The sequence below is a fragment of the Blennius ocellaris genome (assembly GCF_963422515.1).
Source record: "Blennius ocellaris genome assembly, chromosome: 1".
Lineage (NCBI taxonomy): Eukaryota > Metazoa > Chordata > Actinopteri > Blenniiformes > Blenniidae > Blennius > Blennius ocellaris.
In genome coordinates this window covers 10,975,853-11,001,513 of record NC_137650.1, presented here as the reverse complement: position 1 = coordinate 11,001,513, position 25,661 = coordinate 10,975,853, and the positions used below count along the sequence as shown (strand labels likewise).

Below are 25,661 nucleotides of genomic sequence, written 5' to 3'. Positions count from 1 at the left end.
CTCATTTTGAAATGACTCAAGTCTTGAAAATGTGTTTGATCTACTTGGATTTCTTGGTATTCCACTTCCAGTTTGTTCTCGAGCCATTATTCTCCAGACAGCCTGAAAATAGATTGATTTGGTTTAATGCCAAGATTTAATATTTACAATGACGCAGGTTCACTGAGATCCTTTTTAACGCGCATGCAATCTGCAGCCGACCAGAAGGTGGCGGTAAAGTGTATCATCTCGACTTCTTGAGTTTTTATTTGTCATTTATTCAGAGTTGGAGTTAGTGAAAAGATGCATCAGTTTTTCTTCATAACATGCTACTCAAGGTAATATGTGACAGGGAAAATTTCACATAAGAGACATCTGGACATCCAGTGCAATCTGTTAGAATATTATATTATATAATAAGCACCCCCCAGTGACGTGATGGCTGTAGCTTGTATCAATGGGTCGAGATTCAGGCCACTTCTAGGAGGGATTGAAATCCATTTACCGTCGACTCTTATCGATTGTGGGTGTTGATGGTTTGTATGTTTGTCAACAAGCTGCATAAGTTGATTCTAAACACACAAAAAAGAACAAACAAACTTAAACCTTAAATATCCAAATTCATATTTTTGGGAGGGGTTTGTGTCAAAATGCCTTCATTCAGTTTGAAAATGAATGTATTTGGAAGTAAACAGCTTGTAAAACTGTGAATCCACATTAAGTGAAGATTTAAGTTACACAAAGTTTATCCTGGGTGCCATGTCAGCACAAACTAAAAGTAATCTCATTTACACATCGCCACGTCTCCAGTAGATATTTGACCTGGTGTCTCCAACAGTCATAGTCTGCCTATGCACACATCTACAAAGCTGTGTGGGAGCTTTAGGCAAAAAGAAAGAACACACAAATAAAGGCGTTATTAGTTTTCCGTCACTCGACGCAATGCAAAGTGAAAACCAGAGAAACCAGGAGTTCATGTGATCACCTTGAAAACGGCCTCAATGCTACACTTGGACCTCGGCAGGCCTTTCCTCACAACGGAGCACAAATCCTCCATTTCCCACGTTGATGGAAGACTTTAGGCACCACGTCCCTCCCTGGACTCATGACGAGAGATATGAATGGCGCTACTGTGCAGAGCAGCTCAGAACCCGGTCACATGCCGCCGTCATCGTCATCATCTTCATCATGGTGGTAATTGCCTGATTGAACAGTAACGTTTCTCGCCTCCAACTGTGGAACTCAAGTTGTGGAGATCGCAGGTAAACAGAGGAGAGGAAACCTCCCAAGTTTCAACTGCAAGAACAAGACAAACCAACACTTTGAATTGCTAGTCTTTTTTTTTTTTTTTTATTTGTTGGGATTTTTTTTTTTTTTTTTTTTTTGCATTGCTGGTACACTTGGAAAGATTCAGTTGCCAGCTCAAGAGAACAATAAGCAACATAAGCCAAGCAGTCCCCCTTCATATCGTCTATCAGGGCAACATGTTTTTATTATTACCTTTTTTTTTTTCCTTCCTTTTTTTTCTCATCAAAGCCACTAGTAAACCATTTGACACAGCTGAGAAGCTAACAGTTACAGTCCAGGGTCTGTAATGATGTCTTAAAAAAAAGGCTGCAACAGTTAGGGGGAGAGAACACAGACGAAAAGCAACAAACTCTATATCTCGATTGTGCAAAGCACATTAACTATAAAAAGATATATATATTTTTTATATATATATATTTATATATGTATATACAGCAAACAATTCTCTGTAAACATGTTAAGTATGTTAGTTTTTCTGAAAACATGGGTGTCATTTCATAAATACAGGCAACATTGGCATCCGCAAACATCACAAAAAAGAGAACATTCTGGGCTTTTAAATACAGCCCAATCGCCATAAAAACCAAAGAAAGGAGGGCTCCAAAAACACCCTCACCACACAATATTTTAGTGTTTAGCATGGCATATTTGGTAACCTTTATAGATAGATGGTGTAAGTTCAACTCTGTAGGAAAAAAATGTGCTTTTTTTCACATATTGGGAGGTGGAAAATAATGTTTTGTTTTGTTTTTTTTAATGCAATGTCTACAAGAATACTAACATACAGTAATGGTATAACATGTAAGAAAATACAAAAATAAGATTAATACTGTCGATAGTTGTACATGAAAAATATCGTATATTATCCAACAGAAGGAGAGTTAGGTTTTTTTTCATGGGCGTTAGTGTCGGTATGGAGCGAACGACGGCCAATTCAGAGAGAACGAGATTGAAGGTCGTCTGTCGTCGCGCCGGGACATCGCGGAGAGAAATCTGGCTCTCTTCAGCACCACTCGTCTTCTGAACAACGCTTTGGTTGGAAATAAGATTCTGCAAGTGCTATCAATACCAACATGGCACATAGTTTACTGCTATAGTTCCCAACTCTGGTCAGTTGTTTGGGGGGGGGGTAGTGTATTTCTCTCATATTACACCTCTGCAGTGACTTACTATATTTACGCTGAGCCTGCTCAAAGCCTCTTAATAAAAAGAACTAAATATTTATATTTCAACTTCAGTATGTTACAAGCTATGAAACAGTAGATGCTAGCTGTATTCTGAGTCATCTGGCGTGAGATTTGGCAGTTACAGCTAAGTAGACACAGTATATTTACGGGGAGGATGAGAGCGGTTGAAGCTCTCCGCCCCCCCCTTTTGTGACGCTGCCTCCCGATCTCCTCCTCCACACACGCGTGCGCACACACACACACACACACACACACACACACACACACACACACACACACACACACACACACGCACACAAACACACACACACACACACACACACATACGCACGCACGCACACACACACACACACGTTCAGCTGCAGAAGCAAGTGGAGCGACGGCCGTGCACGTCTCCAGCTCTTGTCTGAGGGGAAACCCGGCAGACAGAGAAACCACCACTAGACTGTACTTCTGCTGGCCTGACACATGCACCTTGTTGTAGTTTAAAACCATGGCAGTTCCAAAAAACCTCAAAATACAACTCCTCCTCTTTTCTTTTTTTTTTTTTTGTCGTTTTTGTTTTTTTTGGTGTGTTTTCCAAATGAGGGTGTCTGACATGGAAAAATATAGATAGAAAAAAATGTTAAGCCAGCGTGTGTACTTAACGTTTTAGCCTGGTGATGCTCTGAACTCTTCCTGTGGGCCGCGACGCTGCAGTGACTTCAGTACTGGTGAAGGTAGGAGGGCCTGTGCTCGTGTTTGATGGGGAAGGATTTGAAGCCCTTGGTTATGGGTTTGTGTTGCTGTTGTTGTTGTTGTTGCTGCTGCTGCTGCTGCTGCTGCTGTTGCTGGGTGAAGGGAAACCCGGAGGAGATGCCAGTGGCGGGGGAGCAGTCGCTGGCCGTGGACCACACGGGGGACTGCAGCATCTGCATGGAGTCGCTCCACTGCGAGGAAGGAGGGATGTTCATCTGGTACAAGGAAGAGCTGGTATTGGGCATGGTGTTGGTGTGGGTGGAGTGCTGCCACGGGGCCTTCGGGGGCCAGGTTTTCGTCTTGCTGTCCTGTCGGGGGACAACGAGAGGGTGGTCAGTCGGGAAGGCAGGGTCGTGACGCGGCCAGAAGGCGGCAAAAGCTCCGCAGGATGTTACCTGGTTGTCGTCACCAATGTGATGCAGGGGCGGCGAAGGCAGGGTGCACACTTCTGGCTCCCCGCAGCTGTGTTTCCTGAGAACAGAGGAGTGGATAGAGTAAGAAGGACGACATTCAATGTGCACACAGCTTCACAAGCAGTTCATGTGACGACGATCAAACATCATCCGCGAGGGATTCAGTCAGCAGCACATTGAGATGCGACGGCAGCAGGTCCACTTTGTAAATATTCGGTTGAAATTAATCCTGGCACAATTTATTACCTTAATGAGTTTAGAGACAAGTCGATCGTGGTGCTCTCCGTATGCAATTAAAAGTCTGCTTGGGAGTGTGATCAGCACCGAACAAAGAGCTGGAAGCTGTATCTTTAAATTATATTTGAAATGATTTGCATAATGAGGTTCTGCGGGTTGATGGGCCCGCTTCACTATCTCGCCGTTCGGCACACCAGAGGATGGGCCGTCGAGATAAAAGCTGGACTGGCCGTCCCGCTCATCCTGCTGACGGACGCACATTCGCTGATTAACAAAGTTGATTATTAACGTCAGACGGCCGCTCTGCACCTCGCCAGGCTGGCGTGTCCTTCGCCTTCTGCCTGTGATGTCATGGCTCAAGCTCACGAAGGCATGAATCCAGTTCACGTCGAGTGTGTTTCGCCTCTTTTACAAAAGCCGACCTGATGCCTCAAATCAAAAAATAATGCCAACTCCTGCACGCGGAACTCACCTCCTTTGTTTAACCGCTGCTACGAGGTCGGGCCCGGAGAACATGGAGAAGAGGCTGTCGCCGTTGGCGGAGGACGTCTCGTCACTGGAGCTGGCCGAGTCCCCCTGATTGGCCGACCAGCTGCTGTTGACCGTCTCGCTGAGGACGCAGTGACAGGAGGTGTTAGTCGTGTTCCTGTGTGCCGCTTCAGGCCGTGTTCGAGGATTTCCTGCTGCTGATTAACTGGCTTTTGGAGTTGGTAGGAAACCCAAAGATGCTTTGGGGGGGGGGGGGGGGGAGTAGCAGAATGTCGAATTGTAAACGGGTTTTCTGTGATGTCATGAGGAAAAGGGAACAGGAATGCGAGATGATTATTGATGGAGGTTTGTAACGGATCGCTGTGGAGCTGCTTGTTTACCTCGACGTGTTTCCGTGGATTAGTGTGTCAGCAGCACAGCGTCTAACACCGGCATACCCACAGTCCAGATTCACATGAGAAATATCTCACGCTAATGTGGCGTGAGCCACACTAATAAATTCACCCCAAAAAACCAAAACGGTCATCGCTCTGACAATGCCGAGTTTAAAATAACCCTCGTGCAGTCCGACGCGTCACTGCTGCCAATGTGAACATGTGGCTTTTAGCGTGTGGGATCTTTTAACAGTGGCCGGGAGGGGTTTAGTTTGAGTTAAAAGAAGATGGTGACTTGGTGAGTTTCTCCGGCAGATTAAGAAAATCTGCTCTGATGTTAATCCTAAACAACAAGCAGCAGGTGTTTGTCTCCGGAGACCGTCGGGCAGGTCGGGTTAGAATCTGGAGCTCGGTCACAAAGAGTGATGAAATGTGTCATGTTTGGTCGCTTTGACTTCAAGATCACACAAAAGTTTTTTTGTTTTTTTTTACCATCAGCGCACATGTGTAGAACGTTAAGGCAGCGTCGCTCAATGATCAACACACTAAATAATAGCGTGACGTGGAGAAATCCAAAGCAGAAAAATTGAAAAAATGTGTGTTGTCCACATCTTTAGCCACAACATTACGACCACCTCGCTAATCTAGTGTTACGCAACACACATCCAAGTTCAACACAGGCGAGTTGAGCTCAGAGTTGACTGGAGGCTGCGTGATCCTGTCCTTCAGTTCACCTGGTTCAAACATGTGAGACGCAGCTTCACAGACACGTCTGTTTGAATCGGTCACGCCTTAAAACCTGCAACTTCTCGAAGATCCATTACAACTCTGCCCTGGTCTGGTCTGGTCTGGTCTGGTCTGGTCTGGTCTGGTCTGGTCTGGTCTGGTCCTCCACACGGGTTCACGCACCGACCGGCTGACTTTAGGGTTGGTTCACGCTGGCGTGCTCTTTTGTGTATATGCCACAAATAAAAGCGTCGGTGAGTGGCCGAGCGTCATCTTTGTTTTGACGGTATTTACGGTTGCTCGTTCTGTTGTGCCAGTATGCATGCGCGAGTTTCCACAGCGCGTTTCATTCTGAAGGTTCCAACGGAGGCACTGTGCCGCCTGGCTCCGTCACGTCTGTGCAGTTTGATACAGCCTCTGTTTAAAATAGACGGCGCGTGCTTCTGACCGAGCATCAAGCTGCTTCTGTATTGTGGCTTTCTGGTCAGAACAAAAGCACGGCACAATGCGGAATGCTTCGGTTTTATTTGCGGACAAATGAGTGAGACAGACACCAAATGAATAATACCCCCCCCCCTTTTTTTTTTTTTTTAAATAAATAGATCTCCTGTTCTGAATCTGTACTCCAGGTGTCGCACTGTTTTAGGTTGTGTATTTCATAATCCAACAGCACATTACAGTGATCGTTGAAGTTGAAATAAGCAGCAGTAATAGCAATAAGCTCCCTTATTGCTCGCCAAGTAGCAGGCAAAGAAATATATATGAGGCATTGCAACATCTTTCTTTTTAATAGATTTACTTTGAAAATGCAATAAATAGGAACAGCTGCAGGTTACGGTCACATTTCTGTCAATAACGCAAATAGAAAGCGGTGGAGTTGTCGGTATCTGCAGCTTGTTATGCTATAAAGAGACGGTAAAGATCACGACATCCGATTGGTGGCGTGATCTTATATTAGGATGCTATTTTAACAACCTCGACTTCAAAGGTGATATTGTTCGGAGCTGAAACTGTTTTTAGTGCATTCCGATTCAGTTCTCCTGATGGCGTTTATAGGTGAACTGTATTATTGGAGCCTTTAATGTTTTATGTCATGTTTCCAAGTGTGTTATTCGTGTGTTTCACTTGCTGCAGCATAAATTGGCAGGCGACACAATCAAACTGAACCGAACCGAGTTTGACACGTCCGTTTGAGAACGGGGAGTTGTACCCGTGTGTGTTGGGATACCTACCCCTCACTGTAGTACTCCGGGTGTGACCAGGTCCGGTGCTGCTCATCGGGCATTGGCCAGTTGCTGCGCGGGTTGCTGGGTCTCCGGATGTGCTGCACCTGACGTTTCTGCTGCATGGCCTGACTGACGCCGGCGACGTAACGCGCGAACTCCGGGTCGGAGCCAACTGCGCGTGGCAAAAATGTGGGAGGATAAAACACAGCGGTGAGTTTTTCTGACACCCTCAGCCTTTTTTTTTCTTCTTCTTTCGCTCCCTGGAGCGCGGGCCTGTTAAAGCCAGACTGTCGAGCAAAGCAGAAAAATCACAATAGGCGCAAGTCGCCTCTGAACAATGAAGCCTCCGCTGGAATCCAAACAGTCTGCTGCACTGTAAAAATAGAAACCAACACAAGCCACGTTCGACACAAACTGCCAACTTGGAGACACGTGCAGCAGAAACAGCTGCTTCGACCGGCTCGCAGACGCTAATCATTCAGGTCCAAGTCGAGGTTTTACTCTCAAGTCTGCTTGAATGATGTGAAAATACAATGTCAAATCACAAGATGATCAACACAACTCACAGATTGTCAACTACCAATACTTTCTTATTTTTAATAGTATGGCGCCAACTGTTAGATTTTAACTCCTGTCTTAAATTAATCGGCCGTTAAAATCGAAAAGAAAGAAAACTTTCATATAACCACCGAGGGCACCTTGATGGTTTCAGTCAGTTTACTATACGAACACCAAGCTACAATAGTGTGACAGTCATTGTTTATATTTTTAAAAGATGAGCACTAACTGGCTGCAGCCTCTCCATGCCTGTGAATTAAATGATATTAAACAGCCAAAACCCCCAAATTCAAAATAGAGGGACTGAAGACAAATGATGTACTACAATGACTCATGACTACCAGCAAATGAACAAAAACTCCTACATCTAAACTTTACAGATGGCACCTTTAACGAGCAACTCTAACACTTTGAATATTGCTCCGGTTAACCCCAACAAACGGGTCCCTCAGTCTGATAACGTCACGCTGCTGTGCAGCATGTTTTACATGTATTAAGGTCAATATGAAGCTCCTGCAGAGTTTGTGCAGCAGATAACTCCAACATGTGGCTCCACAGGACCGAGGCTGGAGGTTACGCATTTACTTTCAAGTCAGGCTTGATGCAAGCTACGGAAATGATTTAAGCGTCTCATTAAAGTAAAAAAAAAAAAATTCCCATCCCAACCGGCCAGCAGAAAGCCGCCACCTCTGAGTCTGGTTTCTGCAAAGGTTCCTTCCTGTTAGAGGGAGTTGTTCCTTTCCACAGTTGCTCTGCTTGCTCACGTGGATTTGATTGTTGGGTTTCTCTCCGTTAAAGGCACCGAGAAATGACTGTGTTGTATTTGGTGCTATATAATTATATAAAATATAATATTTTTCCTACCGACAAGCACATTTCAGCATCAATATTTTATCAGTTTCAATTGAATGTTTGAGAAACTACTCGATCAAATTAAACTCTTCATCATTAAGTGAAAAAGATAAATAGTTTTATGTGCTGCTGTGAAGGAGGATGAGCTTCTCTTTAAAGTGATTTTCTGGCCTAATTTAAGAATTTTATTTCAATTTCATAGGAAATCTACATGCAGCAGTCAGCCTCATCTCGACAGACAGACTTTTTAAAGAGAAATGCCCCTTTATGATAAATGTGGTTAAAACACAATGAAGACATTTACTGAGAAGCTGACAAAAGACTACTTTGTCACTTTGTTACGCTGAATCCATTATGAAACATAAAAGCTTAGTCAAAGTTGATTTAATTAACAGGAGCTGCTGCTGTAAACTATCGACCAATGCTGCATTCGTACCCACGGTCCTAAAATATTCGGCGTTTGGTGTTGAAGCACTTTCTCAAAGTGAAAAGTTGCGGTGGAGCTCACCTGCTGGGTCGAAGGGCAGCGTGTCCCCCAGGACTCCAAACACTCCCTCACTCTGGTCCCTGTTGGGCCACGTGTTGTTTCGGGGCCCCTGCGGCTTCTGCCCCAGCATCTCGGACATGACGCTGTCCATATAGGTGCTGACCAGGCCCAGGCTGTACAGGTCTGAGCTCAGGTCGGGCAGCCCGGGGGACCCCCATTGCCCTATGGGGCCCAGGGGTGACAGCCCGGCTGGGGGGCCTTGCGGTGGAGCTTGTTGCCCAGACGTGCCGAGCCACTTGCTGGCCACTCTCTGCTGCGGCAGCACCTGCGGCTGGGTCTGCTGGGGAGGGAGCTGAGGAGGAGGAGGCTGCTGCTGGGTGATGGGTTGCAGGAGGTGCTGGTAGTACTGCAGGGCCTGAGGGGAGGGCTGCGGAGGCGGGGGCTGCTGCTGCTGCTGGGGGGGCTGCGGTTGCTGCTGCGGCGGCTGTGGAGGAGGAGCAGGCTGCGGCTGCTGCTGCTTCTGCACTGAAGGTGGAGGCTGCGGCTGCAGCTGAGGCTGAGGCAGGGTCTGAGCTGGGGGCTGCAGGGCGCCGTGAGAGATTGGCTGAGGGGCAGGAGGCGGGCCGCTGGGGGGCTTCAGCTCCGCGGGGTTTGCCGACGCCACAGAGTTCCTTCTCTTGACCAGGGGCGAGGCCTGCTGGGATTTGCCCATGTTGAATCCTGAGAGAAAGTCAATGACATCCTGCATCTCTTGGTCGGTGGGCAGGTTCATGCCCTGGTCGTCCGAGCCGTTGGCCAGCTGGTTCTGCTGGCCGGCGTCGGGGCCGCACGACAACCCGCCCATCTGCAGGATGCTCTGTATCCTCCCGTCACCGCGGCCCAGGCTCTTGGCCTTCTCCTCGGAGCTGCTGGTTGACAGCATGCTGCGAGACGGAGTGTTCGGGATGGAGTAGCTGCCCCCGCTGTTTGAGCTAGACGAGACTTTCCTGGTGAACTTGGAAGTGAGTTTGGATATAGTTTTGGGCAATCCACTGGAGGTCTTGGAGGTGGTACCTGGAGGCAAATCGGCCGGGCTGCCATAATCTGGACTCTCGCGCTGCAGCTGGATCTGAATAGTGGGCAGGGCTTGTTCTCTTTTATGGACGGGAGAAAAGACGTTTGTTAGAGCACGCGGACTTGGAAGAAAATCATCGTAGTCTGCATCCATGCAGAAGGTAGCTTAAGAAAAGCACATTTCCTTTATATGATCACTCTGTTAATTATCTACTTACTTTCTCTCCTTCCACCTGTTGATGTCGAACACGGCGGTGTAAAGCACGTCTACGAGGCCGAGCGTCTTCTCCGGATCCAAACTGCGCTGGAGCAAGGACATGGTGGCTGGGTCTTCCTTCAGACACCTGAACACACACACACAGCATTCAACAACACGACCAGACACGCGCTACAAACCCAGCACAAGGCGGGACACATTGATCTCCAACAGATCAATATATGATGGAAAATATGTATAGACAAGAATACAAACTCAACACACCTCCTTTTAATTAAATAAATAAAAAACCTAATAAAAGGACCATAGAATGACGTAGTGATGGTTTGGAAATACATTTTTCCTCCAAATAATACCCGATTTGTCTGGATTACCAGTAAAGCTACATCAACACTGAGAACATGAGAGAAGTATTTATTCGATTTAGCCGTGTTGAAGCATCTAAAACCTGCAAGGCACGGAACCAGAGATGGAACAGACTGGTGAAAACTAAGCCATCTGGATGACGTAGTGTTGTTTCCACGCTCCACTAACAGTTGCGAAGAATGAACTTCAGCACAGAACATAAAGCCGACACAAAAAAATGTTTCTATTTAAGATGTGGTCAGACAGAAATTACAGTAATTACACACTCATGCAGTTCTCCATTCACCCTCATCGTGTTGAGAACAGAAAACGTTCTCCATTCATCTACACTGCATCTACATGAACCAACCTGTCATTTTCCTTGCCCAGTGTCAATACTCTGTCTATATTTACACATGTAAATTTGCTTGTTTACTCTTTTGCACAAACATTGTCAGGTGTGCACAGAACCACATGAACAAATATGATTTATGTATTTAAAGATGGGGTAACTTAGGAGTTTCAACTGTAACTCCTAGTGTTGACAAAAAATAGGATTAACTTGTTGGCCTCTGTATTGAACAGGCCTTTTTTTACCATGAAGACACAAAATAGCAACAAATACATGTTTACATCAGTTTGGACGCAATGTGCAATAAAGTACAATATCAAATTTCAGCAAAATATCAATGACAAAGTTTGATGTGACAAAACTCTTCAGGCCAAGCACTGCAAGAGAAAAACTGTTTAAAGTGTGTTGAAAACAACACTTCTCACCATGTAGAAGGAACTTGGACCACCACCTTGGATCCCTCCAGAGTTATCTGTGGAGCATAGGCTTCCTTGTTTTCAATCTGAGCTGTATCCACCACCACCTGTTAGGACGCAGAAGCACACGATATCACAATGTTCTCAAAGAGAATCGTCTTTTGTTTGAGACGTCTTGGATATTAAAAGGCGAGTTTGTTATATTACAAGAGCCGAGGCTTACTTCATGGTTATAGTTGGTCTGCATCACACTTGTACAAATGTAGGTTCAGATAAATAGCTATTATGACTACTTAAGAATTAAGACAAGCATCCTCCTGACACACAGGTCATTCCTGCTGCATGCTGTGGAAGGCTCTTGTTGCCCCAAACTCTGAAAGCATACATGGTCCTCCCAGTGCAACAATACTCAGAAAACTTTTAGAGAAAAACAAGCAGTATTGAGGCACTACAATGAATAAACCAAAAATAATCTTAAGTACTTTCACTAGAGAATAAGACAATGACTCGTCACTTGTCCCTGGCTTTAATTTCCCATTGAGAGGTAGTTCAAGGTGAGGAACCTGAAGTGTCTCGGTCCAGCCACTGACGATACGCAGAGTAGCCTTTCCTGCTGGCTGCTATTCAAATATATTTGGGAGTTCTTTGAAAGTGGCCTTGGCTCTTCAAGACCTCCGTAACTGCCTTGCATAAAGTGAGGGTGGATGGGGGGGAAAGTGGGAGGAGCCCGTTTCCCGTACTGCAGGAAATGACCCTATTGTTATTCTAAAAGCAGGTGTATCCTCAGAACACCCAGGCTGGCCATGTGAGAGGGTACACATCGAGTTGGTCAGTCATGTTGGAAAACACACGGTGGGGTCAGCGGGAGCAAGAGGAGGCAGGAAAAGGAGTGAAACGCACAAGGTTATCGTCTCTCGCGTTTGGGAAAAGGTACGGACTGCTTGTGAGCAGCACTGACAACACGGGGCGAAGCCCACTGTGGTCATCCTTCGTATGTGTGTGAAACAAAAACAAGAAAACAGGGAGGAGGTGGTGGAGTGGCAGCATGTATGAAGCCCTGCATGGCAGCGAGTGCATGATTAAATCCAGATGTTTAGAAACGTGTTGGGCAAGTGCGAGTGTGTGTGTGTGTGTGTGTGTGCAGATCTATTCTGGGCAGAAGCGCTGATAGGCTCAGATAAGGAACTAATGCAAAGCGCTCATTCGTCATCCAGGGATTGTTTTGCAGTTCACATGGGGCTGGCAAGGCTGGGTGGGAACAACGTTCTCAGGTTCTGACACACAGAACAGGGCAGACCACACAGGGGAAATAAACACCGAAGCATAAACACAATGGTGTTACTCTGAGGAGAGTCCTGCTGCTGACCCCCCCCCCCCTCCGTGACTCCACTTTTCAACGGGAGGAGGGCGGTGGAATTTGCGTTTGCACACCCGTCCAGGCAGGACTAGCCCCTTTGCTCTGATGCTGCAGGAATGCTTCTTGCCCTTTTGAGTCTCTCTGGTGTTTGTTTACACCTCTCGCATGCCTCAAAGCAAGACGACAGATCTGCTCATCTCCATTACAAATGGGACGAACAACGGGGGAGCAACTTGCCAAACCCCGAAACACGTGGAGGAGAAGAAGACTGAAGACTTGGAGTGTCACAGAAGTACATGATGGTACTTATTCAGGATTCAGTGTCAACTACCACCAGAGCTGCATCAAGTTAGAATGATATATCTGAGCACACTACAGTAAATAAATGTTATTTAACATTTTTTTCCAACAAACAAAACTAAAGCTACTGCATCTTCTCCCTTTATTTCTATGCAGAGTGCTCCAATGCCGTTTTCTCAGCAACCCACCATCTTAAACTTTGGTTTAGTGAGAAAGTGTCGATTCACCATACACTGGACTGTTAAGATCCACTAGAGGAGGGAGGAAGGAGTGCTTGGGGTATATTGTAATTTGAACAAGGGTCTGCTGGTGATGGGAAACTTATCAAATACGCTCAAAAACCAGTTCAGCGCATCGCCCTGCTCTGTAGCCTTCACACTCACCAGACCAGCTTGTGCAAACAGCAGCTGGACGGCCGTCTTGCAGGCTCCTCTCCAGCTGGATGGGCAAACTTGGTTGAGGACTTCGGTGACGGGAGAGTCGTCTCTCGGGGTCACTCCGTTCTGGCCCAGAGCCTCCTTGATGAGCTGCAGCACCGCGTGCTGAAACAACAGAACAGTGAGCCGTCAACAAAAGCAGCATCTGCTGACGTTACACTCGGGACAACAGTAAATCGCAGCCTCCCCCCGGCGTGGACACCTGTTGGGATGGTCATTCATAACACAGCGCCATTTCCAACCCGGAGCAAGTTACTTTAAAGATTACAACACGATGCAGAGAATGCCCTTTGTGAGCACATTTTTCTGAAATAAATTCTTAAACGCAAGAGTGATAACAGATAACAGTAATTTCTGCGTCGTACTGTTTTCAGCTTGAGGTTATCAGTCGCTGACTCATTGAAGGAGACTCCTTTAAGGAAGTGTGAGCCGATCTGAACCGGGATGGTGGGCAACTCGGACTGGATGGGCTGACTGGTGGTCTGCATCCTGCCGGCCTGCTGGGCCTCTGCTTCACCGCAACAGCCCTGCAAACACACAAACAAACAGATGAGCCCACATACGCATGTGAAACAACACTGACAAGTGAGCCGTACTTGTCCATCTCACCCGATAACAGAAAGATCATTTTCACAGTTCATTTCATACACTAAAGGTCCGCCGGTACAGCTTTCCTTGTTTTCTTAACAAACATGGTTATTTGTTTCACAGTGGCCATGAGTGGGTGTCCTGTCTCTTTAAGGGTAACCGCTGGAAGATGGATTGAGTCGCTGGCATAAAGCTTCCACTCTGTCAACATGCAATATTACGTGTTTAACGCCAGCCTCGTCATACAAACAGCAGAATTGAAGGACCCTTCTAAAACAAACTTGGCTAATATTCAAACTGAACCCCACACCAAAGCCAGACTCACTTTGTGAACGAGTGAACCCACCTGTAAGGCGACCTCCACAGCTTTCGGGCTGAGATGAAATCCTGCCTTCAGTGCATATTCACCATGACCCAGGCTCTCCAAAGCGGCTCTATAGGCCTGGACGGAGCCAAAACATCAAATCAAAGGTTAGTACTTGTCGTTTTATTTGAGAATGCTGCCGGTTAAACCCATTGGGATTTTCAGTTTGGTATCCCATGATATTAATGCCACAAACCACGTGAAACATTAAAAGCATCGCCTCTGTGGTCTGGTCTGTAGGTTGCTCATACCTGTAAAGCACTGTCAATCTTCATGTTGAGCTCCTTCAGCTGGTGCTCGGGGATGGTGGTGTTGTTGGAGCAGAAGAGCTGCTGAACCTGGATGCCAGCCAGGCAGCCGTCCCGGCCCCTCTCTCTCAGCCTCGATGTGGCCTGGAGGCGCAGCAGCACACAACAGGGTTCAGGCTCAGAGTGGCGGCAATATATAACTAATAACACAGTACAGCATCAGCGACAGACTGGATTGTACTCCGAAGCCAGATTGAGAATTCTAAAATAGTCGGTTTACAAAAACATAGTCAAGGAATTTAAGATTTTTCAGGACTTACGGGGAAATTCTTTACATATTTTTTTTTTTTGGGGGGGGGGGGGGGGTTGTGGCTTCTTAAACTGTTCTCACCCTGCATGCCAGGGTTTAACCAATCAATCAGCCATTCTTTTCTGTTTCACTGTATACAACAAGTGTCAAAATGGGCCAGTTGGACCGACGAGCTTGGGGATTATTTCATGCCGTCAAGAAAATTGCCTCCCATACACGGGCTGCGGTTCAGACTGGTACAGCACATCATAATGAAGGTTCGCAGACGAGCTCCAGCCCAGAGAGAAGGAAATAGGAAATTGAGGCTGGAAATCATAAAAGGCTGGCATTTCTCAGGAATGTGGAACAAGTTGGTGTTTTTTCACCTCACACAGACAACACCCAACATTTCCCAGACCTGGAAGAGTCCCGGGGGTTGTGCCTGCATACCTCAGCTGCACCTTTCCACGAGCGAGAGGCTTCTTCCAGCTCTGTCAGGGGCCCGAGGTCAGCGCTCTGGGAGCGGGCGTTGTTGCAGCGCTCCTGAGCCTGGGCGAGGGCTTCGGCCAGGCAGGACTGAGCCACGGGCTGGACTTTCTGCAGAGCCTGCGATAGAAACTGGAAATGGACCTGCATCACCGTGAGGAAGCACCGACCCAGTACCTGTTGAGAGACAAGGAGGGATTGATGAGCCGTCGTACCTCGTTACTGGGCTCATCCATCATTAGCATTAGTCAAAATACCTCTGGCAGATTCCAGAGTACGACTTGTGCTGATGTAAACTAGCAATAAGCTAAAACTGGTACCGAGCATCTCTTCCTTAAGGTTAAGGTATTTTGTACACGGCCCCTTACAGATAAACTACACTAACTGTGCTGCTCACTCTTGAGTTGCATTAATTTACTACACCGCCATCTGGATCATTTGTTGCATATAAAGCTGATACTGAGGGGGCCCACTCCACAAAGTAGGACGGCTAAAATTAGCCTGAATGTTTACATCGTGCTGGTCTCCTTGTCAAGGTTGTATTACAGAAACACAGCGTCAACCACAAATAAATGAAAGACGCATGGCAGAGGAAGATCGATGCACTCACAATGTATGTACTTCTTCCAAAACAAACCAATCGTACAGCTGTGGAGTGCACGGGAAATAAAGACGGCTTTTAAATTAAAAAAAAAGAGGCTTTAAACATTTGAATGAACATAGCGACAACTTAACCATTCAGGATTGTATTAATCCAGCCACAAAAATATCCTCGGTCAAGTTTTTCTCCGCAGGACTATGAGAATAAAAATGTGACTTAAGTTTGCAGATTCAATTCCCGCAGCGGATGGGTCGCTACTGTGGGTCCTTGAGCAAGACCCTTGACCACCATTGGCTCCGGTGGCGCCATAGTGTGTCTCCCCACCCTTTACCGAATGCGGAAAAAGACATTTCCCAAAGAGGACTAATATAGTAAGTGTGATTTGTTAATTAAATGACATGACACCAAACTTTAATTCGAGTTTCTAAACGGAACAAAATAATTGCTACAACATGTCGCCACAGGCCGAACATGGAGATTCATCCATCGCGTATATCCGAAACGCGACTGGCAGCATCTCATCCCCCTTTCAATAAGATGGTATTTCTCTATTGTGATGCGAGGCGCAACATGTTTATCCAATGAAATAAACTGGAAATTTCCTATTAAACTGACATTTGTCAATCTAATAATTCTTCACCACAGAAAGGACCAGAACAGGAAAAACGCCACTTGTGTGCACAAATCTGATTGTCGCTTTCCACAATGTCTTTGGAAATAAAGCATGTTGTTTGGGTAGAGTTAAGATAACCAAACATGCATGCCTGTGTCTGCATTTGCAGCAGTGAGCTGTAAACATAAAAACATCAAGCATGTGAGAGCGAGCGACAAATCGGGTTTGGAAAACACAACGGAATGAAAAAACATGTGCGTGTGGATGAAAGAGTTTGATTCCGTTTATACATAAAAATTGGAAAATTGGAGCCATGAGAAGAACGCTAAAACCCTGGCATCAATCTGTCAACATCTGCTCATTAGAGCATGCTTTCCTTCATTGTAATTTGTTTTTAAAACACAAATCGTAGGAAATTAGCTCCATTTACAAATCCTGAGCCGTTTTAACAGAACGTCTTTGGTTGACTTGACCCGTTTGGGCGTACGTGTGTTCAGGGAATAGTTGAGGGTTTGAAGGCTGTTTGTAGTCCAGATAGCAAAAGAGGAGAAACAGGACACCACAGGGTCCGAGTTGGTCGCAGGGGTTTCTTTTTCAGGTACCTGCTCAAAATATCTGGAGGGGCAGGCCGATTTATGAAGACAGAAATATGCTGCGGGCTTTCCGGTGGCAGACAGGAACAACAGGATGGATGCAGACACTTTCATTCTTTGACGCCACGCTTCATGGAGGCCAAAACTAAACGGTTTGAATGACTGAATGCATAAAACATCCACCTGTTCCACTGTATTCATAACTGCCGCCAGACTGGACGGGTTTCATTCACTGTTTTCTTTTGCAACGGGCAGATTTGACCTCGTTCTAATGGACATTAAAACACATGCTGGAGCATCATGGCACAATATCTTATATTTCCTTTGTTTGATTCAGCCTCTGCTGCTGATCTTGGGCCTCATTTACAACAGAGTACAACCCTAATAATTCACTACATTATTCACAATATGCAATTTATATAAAATAAACGCATACCCTCTTCTAATACGGTTTGAATGTGTAGTTGTTGTGACTAATAAGCCATTATTACTATGTTGACTGATATTTTAATTAATCTTTTAATTCGCCAGTATAGCAGAGTACACAGGTCACACACACACACACACAGCCTGATAATAAGCCCGATGTCGTTTGAAAACAGCGTGTTGTAATGGAGTTCGCAAAACACCATGAACTCGAGCAGACGACGCAATCGAAACGACCGGGAGTTCCAACGAAAAGCTACAACATCCAGGGAAGGAAAACACTGCGGACACGGCTGCGGCGTCAGATAATGGATACCACATGTGATTGGCTGTGCAGTATCCCACACAGTCATGGAAAATATGAGAAATAAAAAGTGCTTGGCTGAGCCAAGCCGAAAGCTGGCCGCCGTCAGAACCAAACAAGGAAACTCGTGAAGCGGCCGTCGACGTTTGTATTTGGAGTTTCTGCGAGCACCTGCGCTATCAGTGCACCAGATCTGGGAGAGCAGCGCTGCTCGGGCCCAGACCTCTTCTGGGGAATGGGAGTGAGAGGCTGTTATAATAACCAGATGGCTGCACAGTGGGGTTACACCGCTTTCTGATCTCTGGAAAGCAAAACACAAAACAGCAGCCTAACTCGTCTTGGTTAATGTCAATGGTCAGACTTTGTTTTTCGCTACTCGCAGAGATTTCAGACGTACTCCAGGTCTTTCAGAAGACTTCGGTGAGGTATGGAGGTCTCGTTGGTCCTAAACCCAGTGCTCGTTGCTGAATACTTGTTACTATGAATGTGGGGATTCTGGCTCAACAAGAGCTCGAAAAGAAGTTCAGGAAGGAAAAAAAAAAAAGGCAAACGTGCCTAAAATGGCCCCATTATCATTTCAATTGAACTATGATGATTTACCTTTATTGATCCTTGCCAAAAAAAAAAAACAATGTTCAACACATTCCATGGGTATTTGTATTGTAAACACTGCAGTTTTGTTTGCTTGTACTTTTCATCACAGGGGCATTACTTCCTCCGGGTGTTGTTGGGCACACCGCATTGTGTGACTGGACTGGAAGCACCGATTCTACATTTTCTACCAAACCAATAATACGTGCATTATAGGACTGCTTTTATTCCAAGAAATGTTGCAGTGAATATGAATTATTCCACAAGTTTTCAATAAAGCCTGTGTCATATGCTTCCCCATGTTATGTACTCTCAGTGCTCCATTCATACAATCCAAATGGTTAAAAATACCAATGGAAATCACGACCACAAAGAATGAATCGCATTGGTTGTTGTCACATGTTGCATCAAGCTCTTCTATTAACAACCACGTATCGTCGGACAACCAGCAACTGCGCAGGAAACTGTGGAGTGGCTTCAACAGCTGAAGGTGTTTGCGTCCTGCGTCTTCATTTCTCTTGACTTTGAGCAGCGCCGATGGTCTGTCTGGTTGAGGGGAACTCTGTCTGCCTCCAGTCTCCTCTCCGTGGTTTAAGCTTACAAGCTCGGTGAACGGCCTCTAAACAAACCGTGACATTTTCATGCATATTTGGCAGTGGAGTCAGTCTGAGCAGCCAGTAAGCAGTTCTGTGTTTTGGAAAAAAAAAAAGAGAGAGCGAGAGAGGAAGGGGGGGGGGGGGTTGTTTTGCAGACTGCAATGACCTGAACCTTTGGGCTGAAAAGGGAAGAAAAAAAAAAAGAGAGCAAGACAAAGAGGAGAAAGGGACTTGAGCAAGGGGGGAATGATACAACTCCCCAAACTCATGAAATTTTTTTTTTTGCTTTTGTAAACTTGATGCATCCAGCTGCCAAACTGCATTCCTCCATTCGTGCAGACAAAGGAAAAGCCCCTTTACAGTCTCATCACGTCATCGCAGACAGACGGAATCAGCTGCAATTATCACGAGCCGGGCCGAAACAAGTTTCGTCGGCATGTTCACCGTTTCCTCGCTGACAAGAAATAAAATGCGAGCAGTCGTGGTGCAGATGGATGTTGGAAAACAAAGCAAAACCTCAACAACAGATGAGTCATCGTCACAGCATCCAGCCGGGTGCTCTACTTCAAACCCGAGTGCTCTCACGTTTCCTAAACACGACCCCAGAAGTGTATGAAAATATTTTATTTGAAAGACTCATTGACTAGACGACTTAACGCCCCTCCTCGGTGCACATGGCACCTCTTCCTACTTCGCTAACTTCTACCATCATAATATTATCATATCGACGGTGCGTTTTCCATAGAAGTCAGCTGAAATGACTCACTTGGAATGAAGCCGTTTGTAAAGGCATCGGTCCGTTTTCGTCAACGCTTTTAAACAAATGTACCCTTTATGCCAAGGACCAGACGTGCGAGTGCCAAGACGTGTGGTTTAAACTTTCACAGACTTGGGCTTTCTCTAATAGTCATCTGTGCATATGCAAGACCGCAGAGAGTCAGATTTACCGGCTGCGGTGCAAAAGTGTTTCCTGTTTTGGGCTCAGCCACATCCACTGAGGTTCTGCAGTCCCTCCAATATCTACGCCGCTGCTGCTGCGCGACCGTAACGTCGGCTTCACATTGTTGCGTCTTGGCTGCAGCTTTGTCACAGGTGCTGGAAAAATGAACAGGTCCAAACCACAAGCACCTTACCAACTCACAAATAGTGGAGGTAGTCGTTGATACATTACACAGTGGGGGGAAAGTGTTGGCTGGAATTGTTTCGTATCGACTGGATTGAGCCAATATTTGAACTCCTTGGACTTGGCTGAGAAATCGATCGTAGTGGGTCCCTAAGGATCGCCACCAACCGCCATCACATTTTAAACTACACGTTACTTGTAAACTTTTCTAACTGCAGTGTAAAACCGTTTTACTGTTACCAACACTTTCCAAATCGTTGCGACTTAGAGTTGCGACGAGAAGCTGTTTAGTGACTGCATGCTTGTTTGTCGATGACAATTAGTCGTTGCTCGCTAACTTTTTGAAGCCGGTGAATCACATGTACAAAGTCATTAGCCTACAACTGTGACAAGGTTACAGTTCAAAAAGGAAGGTTTAAGGTTAAAATCCAAAGAGTTGAGCCAGAATTGATTATTTAAATGCCGGATAAAATCCAAATAATGATACGATGCCTTTTTATACCTGTGACTACATACTCAAAACTCTATGCAACTACAAAAAGATAAAAATAGCTGTCGCACACATCATTAGACAATAAATGATAAAAGTCGTGACTCGAGTGGTTGATGCATTCATAAAAACACAATGCTGACTATTAGTAGAGACAATCAGAAGGACTTTATACCACATTTGGCTTTAATGCGACTTGTCAGATCTGTGAAGGGATGACTGTTACTTCTCAGGTGGACCAATACTTCTCAAGTTCCTCTTTCAGCCTGATGATGTAATCTAAAATTAACCCATGTTTGAGGTCTGATAGTGTCAACATGAGTTGTCCAACCTGCCTCCGTGAACCTGCTGACCCGAGTTTAAACAATGTCTGACAGCCTGGATGTAGATTCCGTGTGAGCTGGAGCCTTTATCGATCGTTTTCAAGCTCTTTTAAGGGCCATTAGTTCCCTGAACCTGCGTTTGCACAAAATGTTCACGTTCTTCTGTCTTTTCCACCCGTTATAGATGAGCAGTCATTATAGACACTTTTACTGAACGTGTGATGAAGACTGACACACACCTGGAATCCTTCCCAGTGTCTATATAGCCTCTTTTAAGCTAAGCTGAAAAAAACACCCCTGAGATATCACCTTGTTTTTTCCCCCTCCACTCGTCAGCCTACAAATATAATGTTAACCTCACCGGAAGAACACCACAGCCACATTTCACAATTTGTACATCAGCAAATTTAGTAGTGCGGAATCGAGGTGTGGTATTTGGAGTGACAAAGGATGACTTTTTCTTCTCACGTCCTCAGTGTTTTTCACACCTCATGCTCAGATATTGACACTGGCTTCACACTGGGCGTGAGAATCCCGTTCGAGCCAGGAATCCCTGATTCATGGAGCGAGTCCTCTGACAGAAAGCAGCTAAGCATCTTAGCACATCCTCTACAAGACTGAGCACAGCAATATGAATCAGGAGAAAAAAACTTAACTGTACTATAAGGTGGTGAGTGTAATATTTATGAACAGAGGCAGTTTTTTTTACTGAAGTCTAAAAACTATTGGGTGTGGCAACAAGGTGTGTGATCACCTACCTCAACATCCTGCAGGCTGAAGTCGTTCTGGTCTTTAAAGTTGGCGGCTCCGGCGCTCAGCTCCATCAGCATCTTGGCGATCTCGGGCTTTATTGCTGCAGTCAGCCTGCTGGCCGCCTCCATGACGTGTTCCTGCACGTCCTTCAGTTGCATAGCTGCTTTGGAATAGTGAGAGTTCCTGAACACGCTGCTGAACAGGTCTGTGAGGAAGGCGCTGGCCCGGCAGAACACGTTGAGGGCGTCCAGATACTTGGAGATGCCTTGTTGGATGTCGGCGACGGCCGTGGTGGTGCCAGAGGGGGGCGGGTGACAGCTGCCTGTCATGCCCACCACGCTGCCGATGGGCGAAGAAGCCGAGCAAGAGGGGGCCAGAGAGGCACTCAAGGTCCGGCTCAGCTCAGGCATCTGGTACTGCTGGTGCTGTTGCACTTTCTGCTTGGACCCGCCGAGCAAAAAGCGACGCTTGTAGTCCATTTTACTTTCCTGCGCACTACAACAATACATAGGTGGTGCAACAGCACCGGAAGCTCCTGTTTGTAATCTGCTTTATCCCGCAAAGTGCTCTTTATCTTTACTTAATAAGAATTCTTTTTTTTTTTTTTTTTTTTTTTTTAATCCACCAGCCCTGAAAGTGTTCAGGTTTAAGTAGAAAGACAGCTCAAGGATTCCACCTGCCAGAGGGGCATCTCAGTGCGCCTTGGAGAGGGGCAGCACGGAGTGGGTGAGGCCAAAGGGTGATCTAGACTCTGCAGGCTGAATAAAATGCTTACATGCAGCCCTGCTGCAGACACGTCATGCCCAGCATAAACAGAGACACGCCCCCAGCTTCTCTGTTTGCAGCATCAACCGAAAAGATCATAATAAAAAGGAGGAAAAGTACTACAGCCACCGTTTAAAGTGCATCAACTTTCCTTCAAAGCGGGAAGAACGAGCCTCCTTCATATAGTACACAAAGCCTATACATGTATGTACATATAGAAACCGACACCAGCCTGCACTAGTAAAAGTAGAAAAAACCTTTTAAAAGCTGGAAGCCACGATGAATCCTTGGAAAATGACACTGGTCAACAGCACAGAAGGGAGATGGTCAAGAAAAAGAAGAAAAAAAGAACAAGCTAGTCAATGCTGGAATCAGAGGGTCTGGCTTTGTCGTCTTCTTCTGCGGTGGCAGGCAGAGGAGTCGGAGGGCGAGGGGCAGACAGATCCAGTCCGTCTCAGATCCTCTTCACAAAGCAGGGCTCGGCAGGCAGTGAGCGAGCGGCCAGCTGATAGCTCCGTCCGCCCGTCTGGAGTCTCCACGAACTTCCTGGTCTCTCCCTGGTCTGCCGGCTGAGGTAGATATTACTCACCGCGGAAACAAGTGTGCTTCCAGATCTCGCTTGTTCTCTGCGGACGCAGATTAGTGCGACCAAAGCACAAATGTATCTGTAAGGCCTCTAGGTCATTTCCTGAGGGGAAGAAGAGGGCAGAGACACAGAAGAAAGGGTTAACACCAAGTCAGACCGGAAGGATGAGCTTCAGCTCAGTGTTTCACTGTTTACACTCCAATATCAACCGGATCAACAAGAAAAATGTGGTTCACAATGGAACTTGAGAGCGGGTGTTTGCAAATTATTCACATTCTTGTCTTCAAACCAAATTGGCTGGTCACACTGGAACCAAGACTCAGAGAACTGATCCAACCTGAGCAGAGGTATACACTCACTACAATGCTCAATGAAACAGAAGGGGTTTCACTGCCAAAACAAAAATCTTTACTACAAGGGCTTTGGATGACTAGTTGGCACCAGAAACAGTTATTCAATACTACATTTACGTGTTCATGCTACCGCCCAACACTAGCTGGCAGTCCCCCCCCCCCCCCCCCCCCCGTCTCCCTATTGCTCAAGTCACTGCAGTTTTTTTTAAAACACATGGTTGGGATTTGGAGAGATTACCTCTCGCAAAACTGTCAATGTGTTCGTCTAGAAAAGTAGGTAGTACACGGGTTGTATAAGGGGGGAAAAAAAAAAAGAAAAAGAATCACTTCACTGGAGCGACCACAGTCAATTGGAATATCTGTCCCTGTACGCTGACTGCTGCTGGCAGCGTTTACCACGTTAACATTGTTTAAGCAGAGATACTGTGATCTCACTCAGTGTGAAAAGGCAACACTCCTCATCGCGACTTTCAATTAGGCGAAGGTAAAGGTTTCAGGAAGTGACTGGAATACGTTGAGACTGAATGCATGGTACCTGGATGCAAAGTGATCACCTCCAGTGCACGGAGCACGGCAGAGCCTCGAACCCAAACATTTAGAATCTGACAGTCGTTGAATATTGTGACTCGGTTTCAAAAGGAATGCTGATAAGACAATGTTTAACCAGGTCTGATCACGAATTCCTACTTTTAAACTTGTCTTGATTAAAATCTTCACTTCGTAGAAATATTTATCGTTAATGTAAACAGAAACTGCCTGATAAATCAGTTGTGACATGCTTTTTTCCCCAACTTTCACAATGAGAGACTTCTTTGACCATCTATTATAAAGCTGCCTTGACACTAAGGTTGTTCCATCCAGTTTGAAACAATATCTAGTTTTTTTTTGAAACACAGAAAGCCGACCCATGTCTGTGTTTTTCCGTGTCTGACTGGCCTTGACTCTCTTTCTGATAGACTTTCTGTTTGCATCTCTGACGTCAAGACGTCATCCGTCGAGGTTGAAACAAGCAACGAGCCAGTTTGGAGCATGGAGGGAGTAAAAGGGACAAACATTCGTCTTCAAATGTGGGAAGTGAATGTAGAAAGGTTTCAGAAAAAAATGTGTTCTTCAATGAATCCACCGACGGCAGCAAACCACTACTGTTCCGAGGAAAGCGTTAAATGCTGTGACATACAAATGAATTATGTTATTCTAATTGAAAGAGGATGGTTTTACCCATAACTCTTATCAACTTGGTGGTGACAGTTTCTTCCAGTTTGGCAAAGGGCAGTGGTTTTGAGTCGTGCATTTCTAGACGATTACCAACACCATACCTCACCGAGAGCGTCTCTGCGGAGAATCTCTGGCTGTGTCTGGTTTAGCAGAGCACACAGCTGCAGAGAGAAATTCCAGCGACAGGCCATTGTTGGAGGACACAGTGGGGTCTGTTGGGCCGCACAGAGTAGGAGTCACAATACTCTCTTTCTGTGGGACGTGTTCTTTTCACTTGATTTAGGACGTTTTATCAAAATCATGAATCCTAATAAGCTGTTCAAATAAGAAACATTAACAGTTGGTGACTGAACCGAATGAGCAACCATTTAAAATTAAAGATGCAAACATGGCCATCAAGCTATACTGGATTCTTTCGGGTGCAGTTTTCAAGGAAAACCGCCTTCTGTGAATCCATTTCTTTGCCATTTCCCTCCAGATGACATCCGGCCGACACACCAGCCACTCCGATACACAGCGAGGCTCTCATTGTGTAAAACATTTAAGGTCCGTTATCTTGCAGCTCCATGCTGAAAGCTTATATGTTTTGGGACGAGTCAAGAAGAGCAAGTTAATACCCCCCCGACGAGATAACCCCTCCCAGTACATTGTCACTGTGGGCGAAGCAGCTGTGGCAGCCCTCTGTGTGGAGGGGCTTCCATTACGCATCTCCGCCAAGACTCTCCTGACCTTCAAACCTCACTTCCTTTCACTAACAGTGGGGTACGCCTAGGAAGACAGAAGAAGGGGGGGAAGAAAAAAAAAACTCAGCTGAGAGACCGAGCCGAGGGAAACGGCTGACCTCCCTGTGGAAGGACTGGGGAGACATGCCTTCTCATTTTTAACTCTTACAATGCAGCTTATATAATGTATAAAGTCACTCTCTGATTGACGTAAAGACACTGCAGCCATAGAAGTTTCATGTGAACATGCTACTCCTGTTACTTGGTTATGTTATAAAAACCTATCTGGGTTGGGCTTTACAAGTATAGTTACAAAATAGAAAAGTGTTGTCAGGATAGCAACTATAATTCCTACTGGATATTGGCTGTCTGTTGTTTATACTTGTCTCGACAGTCCTGTTATTTTGATGCAACGACCAAGTAACAACGGTAAATTCAAAGTGCAGTGGGCCGTCATTTCTTTAACAATGTACAGAGACGCATTTGCTGGAAGGACGGACTGATGCAGATCTCTGCTCGGCAGTCTGCAGGACTGGAGAGCAACAAAAAGGGGCTGTTTACATGAGAATGATCAGCTGGAA

General features: G+C 45.9%; 1 protein-coding gene across 2 annotated transcripts in view; it reads right to left on the bottom strand.

The window, feature by feature from the left end:
* Positions 1-1,348: 1,348 nt before the first annotated feature.
* Positions 1,349-25,661, bottom strand: part of garre1 (granule associated Rac and RHOG effector 1) — a 33,897-nt gene continuing 9,584 nt past the window's right edge. For both annotated transcript variants that reach the window (XM_080495680.1, XM_080495681.1), the window contains exons 2-14: positions 21,445-22,892; positions 14,991-15,203; positions 14,255-14,395; positions 13,986-14,081; positions 13,417-13,578; positions 12,998-13,156; positions 10,967-11,064; positions 9,846-9,971; positions 8,596-9,707; positions 6,684-6,849; positions 4,335-4,472; positions 3,608-3,683; positions 1,349-3,520 (exon numbers count right to left, since the gene is read on the bottom strand). In XM_080495680.1, coding sequence (XP_080351806.1) covers positions 3,179-3,520; positions 3,608-3,683; positions 4,335-4,472; positions 6,684-6,849; positions 8,596-9,707; positions 9,846-9,971; positions 10,967-11,064; positions 12,998-13,156; positions 13,417-13,578; positions 13,986-14,081; positions 14,255-14,395; positions 14,991-15,203; positions 21,445-21,948 — 3,333 coding nt within the window. In that variant the 5' untranslated portion in view covers positions 21,949-22,892 and the 3' untranslated portion in view covers positions 1,349-3,178. The remainder of the gene's footprint in view (positions 3,521-3,607; positions 3,684-4,334; positions 4,473-6,683; positions 6,850-8,595; positions 9,708-9,845; positions 9,972-10,966; positions 11,065-12,997; positions 13,157-13,416; positions 13,579-13,985; positions 14,082-14,254; positions 14,396-14,990; positions 15,204-21,444; positions 22,893-25,661) is intronic.